At 71.8% G+C, this 5,710-nt stretch overlaps 1 protein-coding gene across 1 annotated transcript in view; it reads left to right on the forward strand.

Annotated features, from left to right (window-relative positions):
- Nucleotides 1-5,582: 5,582 nt before the first annotated feature.
- The window catches only part of H696_04657 (hypothetical protein), a gene marked incomplete at both ends in the record, with an annotated part of 1,068 nt that continues 940 nt past the window's right edge, over nucleotides 5,583-5,710 (forward strand). The window contains one exon of the mRNA XM_009498536.1: nucleotides 5,583-5,603. Within this exon, the coding sequence (XP_009496811.1) occupies nucleotides 5,583-5,603 (21 nt within the window). The remainder of the gene's footprint in view (nucleotides 5,604-5,710) is intronic.

Here is a 5,710-nt window from a genome sequence, read left to right on the forward strand (position 1 = left end):
TCCATGCGCGGACACACGCACGGAAACGTACACACAAGCCCTGCAGCGACCCCGCTCGTGACTGGGCCACACAAGGGGGGCCCGGTACTCCGCACTTGCCACTTCGTGCGCGGTGCGCACGCACGCGCGCCCCAAGATCCCCCCCCCCCCCTCGGCCCCTCTCCGGCATGCGAACGAGGCGCGCTCCTTGACGCCGGTCGTGGTGACGATGAGCCATCCCGGCACACGGCGTATCCCCCACCCCCGGTCCTCATGCCTCATGGCTGATCAAGAGAACGAAGGAACAGGAAGCCGCTCCGGGGCACGGGTGTGCGGACCCTTTACGGCGCGGCGGCGGGTGTTGTGAAGTGCGCGTGCGTTCACGCATGTGCCGACACACACACACACAATCACACGCGCGCGCGCGCGCGCACATGCCTCAGCGAGTAGGGGCTTACGCACGCACACCTCTTCATGCGAGCCAAAGTGGCCGATGCTCAGGCACCCAGCGCCAGCGGTGACAGGGCAAACAGAGCCGGGGCAAGCTCACGCCGGCACACCAGCACCCCCATGCGCCCCAGAGGCACACGCGCGCCTGCACGCGCACGACCCCACATGCACGCGCGCCTCCCTGGCCATGGGCCCCCCCCTCATGGTGGTGCTCTTCCGTCGGTGGCAAGGCACCCCCTCCGGGCGCTGGCGAACATGCAAGGCGCGATGGTGACGTTGATCGGAGGAGCAGGGTGGCCCGGAGCCAGGACCAGCAGGGGGACACGCCGGCCGGGGGCCGAAAGAAGCGGCAGGAGACACACGCCCCGATCACTTGGAAAAGCCTCCGCCAAAGGGGCCTCGTACTTTGAGCGGGGGGCGGGCGGAAGGCAAGGCTGGGGGCCCAGACAGCCGGCCGGGGGCAAGATGATCGAGGCCACCTGCATGCCGGGCGGGGGGGACGATGGGCCGGCCACCCCCCTCGCCTGGCCTGATCCCTCAACGCCCGCGGTCCCCTCCGGGGCGGGGGGAGGCAGCTGCGACCGGGGTTCGGCGGGGGCACCTTCGATCCGGGGCTCGGGCCAGCCCCGGAAGGCGGCGTGGGCTTGGTCACAAAGGCGCCCGTGGGCCGGCGAACCCGACAGCCCGGGCCGCAGAGACACGACCAAGGGCAGGGCGGTTCGGCCGGGACGGCCCAACGCGGGCGGGGGCCACACTGTAGCCCGGAGCAACATCGTCGCCGGGGCCCCACATCCGGGGCCAAGATTCCGTTCATGTCAGACGCTATGTCGCGGTTACAGGGTGGCTGTGGACCTCCCCAATAATGGCCAAATTGCACCGGCATCACCGAACCAAGGGGCTGGCCTGGGCCGGGGCAATCGCACTCGCCACAAAGCCCTCGCAGCGCGGGTAGCCCGGGCGTCGGTCGGCTACGCTGCCTCCCAGGCCCCCCCTTTCCCGACGGCCGGTGTGGCCGGCCCCCCCCCCGGCCCGGGGCCGAGCTCGGGGGGGTTTGGGGGCGTCCGGCGGGAAGAGGCTTCACACACGCCCCACACACGGCCGTTTCACCCGGCCAGGGCTGGGGCCGGGGGCTGCCCAGCCCGTTGGATCGCCCGAGCAGGCGCCCGCGCCGGCGCCCGAGTCCCAGCCAGCCCGGCCCTCCCTGGGAACCCGGGGTCTGCGGTGTGGAACACCGGGCGCGTCGGTCGGCCGGCGAGGGGAACAATAACAAGCGAATGAAGGCAGTCGGAACGTGTCGTTTCGGGGCGCGCAATAAGCGGCGGGGTGTGCGGCCAGAGGTTCGGGCCGGGGGGTGGCGGCGGCGGACACGTGCGGGACACGGACTGGCCGCCGCCAGCCGGCCGCGAGACCCGCCCGGCGGAGGGCACGGCACCCCGGCCGGCCGCCGCCGGCCCTCCCCAGAGAGGGCGATGGCGAGATGCCCCGCCCAAATGGTGCTCTTGCCTCACGATGGCAATAAGGCCCTCGGGCAGGGGCGCGCAGACCGCGCCGACGTCTCCTGCCCGTCTGCCGACCCGGCGGCCCGCGCTGCCCGGTCCCCATCCTCGCGAGCGCATGCCTCTACCCCGGCCCCCGGGCCGCGCGGGGGAACGGGCAGAAAGCCCATGCGCTTGTCAGGCGCGCGCGCGCGCGCGCGCGCACTCGCAAAAAAAGCCGCTCAAAAACAAACACCAGCCCGGAAAGGCGGCCCGGAGAAGTGGCGAGAGCCGGCGCGCGGCGGGGAAGATGAAATGGCTAGTAATAAGAGTGGTACATCACACCACACAAGACCCGCCGTCGTCGGCACCGGGAGGGGGCCCCATGCCCCATGTCTCTGCGAGGGCCGATTCGTGGAAATACTACGGCCGGAGATGACCGGCGCCCTGGAGGACCAGCCAGTCCGTCGGGCCATCGTCTGCTCCAGGGCGACGTCTCGGCCAGCGCATCGCGCCGGCGACCGTGCCGAAAACTCCGCCGTTCAAGGCGGGCGCGCACGCGCCCCACGCGATCTGCCCCCCCCCCCCCCCTTGCCCGCCCGGCTTCGACACGCGGCTCCGCTCAGGCGTAGGGCGCCGCGCCTTGGGCGGCCCTCTGCCCGGCTGCGCCGGTCCTCGCGGCCAGGCCCGGGACCCGCGGCGGCCAGTTGGCCCGGCCGATAGGTGGATTGGCTGGACGCGTGGAGACAGGCCACGGCAAGCGAGGGGGCGGCGGCCGGCGGCCGGCGGCCGGCGGCCACGGCCGCGGAGGCCCGGCAGAGCGGGACCACTGCCAGGACACGCATCCCCGGCCCGGGGCCGGAAGAGGGGGCAGGGGCTTTTTGCCGGCAGGCGGGGAGGGGGCCACGCCGGCGAGGGGATATTGTCGGCTGGCCAGCCCCGGTTCCAGCCGGGTCGGCGGCCTGTGAGACCGCCGGCGGATGAGTCATCCGCCGCGGGCTGGGACTCGGCGGTTCCCTCGAGGGGGGCGGCAGGGGGGGGGGGGGGCCGGCGGAGCGGCTGGCCCTTCGGCGAGACCGCGCGACTACGGCTCTCAGGGCGCGCGCCTAGGCCGCGGCCCCGGGCCGGGGCACGAGGCCGCCCTCCGGCGCTTGGCAGCCGTTGAGGGGCTGGCTTGCCGCTTGGTCAAGGACGTGTGCTGGGGCTTGTCCCCCCCGGCCGCCCCCGCCCCCCCTCCTCGCTGCGGGGTCTGACGCGGGCCGCGCCGGGGTCTCGGCCGCAGGGGGCCAGTGTGCCCCACACAGGGCGGTGGGAAATTTCTCACCCGGGCCACCGCCGGGCGGCCGACATTCCCCGGCTCGCGTGGCGGACTTCCACCACGGCAGCGTGGTGTTGGCGCGCGGGGGCGAGGGAAGAGGGAGAATTCCACCCGGGGGGGTGAAAACCGGCGGCAGGACGAGCGGGCCCGGGCCAAAGGGACAGGCGAGGCTTCCGGGCGGGGACCACGGATGAGGCGCCAGTGGCTGGGCTAGGCGCGCGTCGCTGGCGCGTGGCCGAGGCGGAGCCACCTCAGCTGGGCACCAGAGGCATCATCAACGATGCTCAGCCCCGTTGTGGCCCCCGTCCCCCCCCTCCCCCCGGGGGGAGGGGCGGGGGCGGGGGGGGCACCATCGCACCCAGGACAAGCGCGAGAAGCTCGCGAGAAAAGGGCCCGAGCCTCCGCGGGCTACGGGCTCATGTGAAATCCAAGAGCCGGCACTCCTTTCACGGACCCCGCCACCCACACGCCCCTTCCAGTGATGGGACCCATTTAATATTCTCCCCAATCCGCTGCCTTTGGCCTTTTGTCCAAAGTGCCCGAGATCCGGGGGAAAACGCCGGGCGCCGTGCGGCCTGGAGCGAAGGGGCATTTTCACCTGCATAACCACGCGAACGGACCAAATGCACGAAAATAGCCGGCCCAGCATGTCCGGCCTCCTGTGCCCGCACCTGCCTGGCAGGGGCGCAGGGGGGGGGGGGGGGGGGGCAGCAACGCCGGTGGGCACCGAGCTCCCTCGAGGCGCCGGTGGCCTCTCATCGTCTCTCTCTCTCTCCCTCTGTCGCGCCCCGGTGGGCCTACCGGGGCGCGACAGGGACATCCACCCGAGGGCGGGTCTTATGCCTGACGCATGGCCGGACCTGCTGGCCTGCCGAACCGTAGTCCCTTGCACACGAGGACCCACATCCCCCGCTCCTCTCCCATGACTTCTCGCCGGACGGGGCGAGGAGCGTGCCGTGCGGCCCGACACCGCGAGGGCAGCACCGGTTGCAAGGAGCTCCGGCGGCGAAGTCGTCAGGGACACCCCCTCAGGGTCCTTCTCCCAGCCCATCCCCCGCCGGGCCTTGCGCAGCGGACGCCGCTGATCGCCCTGCCGTCTCTCCGCCCTCGACCCCGCCCCAGCCCCCGGCCTCCTAAGCACAGAGGACCCCAGACTGGGGAGACGCCTCGGGCGCGAAAAAGGGGCGCCCCCTGGGGAGGCGTGGTCGTTCGCCCTTTGTATGGGGGAGGGGGGGGGGGGGGGGGGGGCGGTGCTCCTGCCCCCGCTGCGGTCCTCTCCTCCTCAGCAGACCTCGGCCGTCGAGGTCGTCGAGGCCGTCGTTGTCCGTCGGCCAGGGGGACCGGAGGCCGGGGGCGACTCATTGCGTGAACACTGACCCGGGGCAGGAGCCCCGTCCGGCCCCTGGGGGAGAGAGCCTCCCCGCCGCGACCGATGGGCCCATGGGCCCGGGACCGCTCGGCTCCTCTGACGGGGACCCCTGCCTGGTTGGGGTCCTACTTGGCCGACGCTCCCCGGACTCCGGGCCACATTGGTCCAGATTCTGGTCACCCAGCCCGAGGCATAACACACTCGCACATAAGCGCCGATCCTCGTGCACTCACACACACGCACACACGCACAGGGCCACACAGGGCCACATGCTCCTTGACCAGGGGGCATTGGTCCCGGCGCGGGGATACCCCGTTCACACCCCCCCCCCCCCCCGCCCCCCCTTCCCCCTCGCGCCCTTGTGGCCACACCCATGGGAGAAAGACCACCGCCCTGTAGCCGCACTTAAGCCCAGCCCTCCCGGGCGGTTCTCGCCCCGCGCCCCCTCCCCCGATGCCCGCCCTGCCGCGCCCCCTCCCCGAGGCGGGTATGGTGTGTGGTGGGGAGACCTTAGCCGTGGGACCGGGCTTTGCTGGCTTTTCCTGTCCCAGTCAGCGCCTTCTGGCTGCCATAACTTCCCTCCGCCGGTCTCCGGTCTCCTCCAACGGCCTTTCTCAACTGTCAACGGTCACTTGGCCGTGGAGCCCGGCGCGCATGTACGCGTGCCTGGCGCGCTCCCTCCTGCGTCGCCGAGCGAGCAGGCCCCGGGAAGCGGGAACCATTCGCCGCCGAGCTCCCACCCGCTCAAATCACTCGCCAGGACGACCACCTATGGAGCGCACCATGTCTCAGATCACACCGACTTGGGTGGTCACCCGACCCGCCCACGTGTCACCATCCAGGGCGATCTGGATGCTTTAAATCCATGCCCCGACTCGCCCTCTCTGTCTCGGAGGTTGAAATTCATTCTCCCCTCGTCCCCCGTTGCTGTTCTGTCATTCCGGTCTTCCCCGTCTGTGTGCAATCTCTCCTGGGCCGCCTCCACTCACTCATGCTCAAGCAATCGTTCCAGGTACCCCAGCCTGCGTGTGCACCCTCTCCCTTTACTTACCTCGCCTTCCCCACTCCAGTCTGACTTCTGCCTTCCTGCGCCTCCTGCGCCCTCTGCCCCCCCCCCCC

Source organism: Fonticula alba (genome assembly GCF_000388065.1).
Source record: "Fonticula alba strain ATCC 38817 unplaced genomic scaffold supercont2.7, whole genome shotgun sequence".
Lineage (NCBI taxonomy): Eukaryota > Rotosphaerida > Fonticulaceae > Fonticula > Fonticula alba.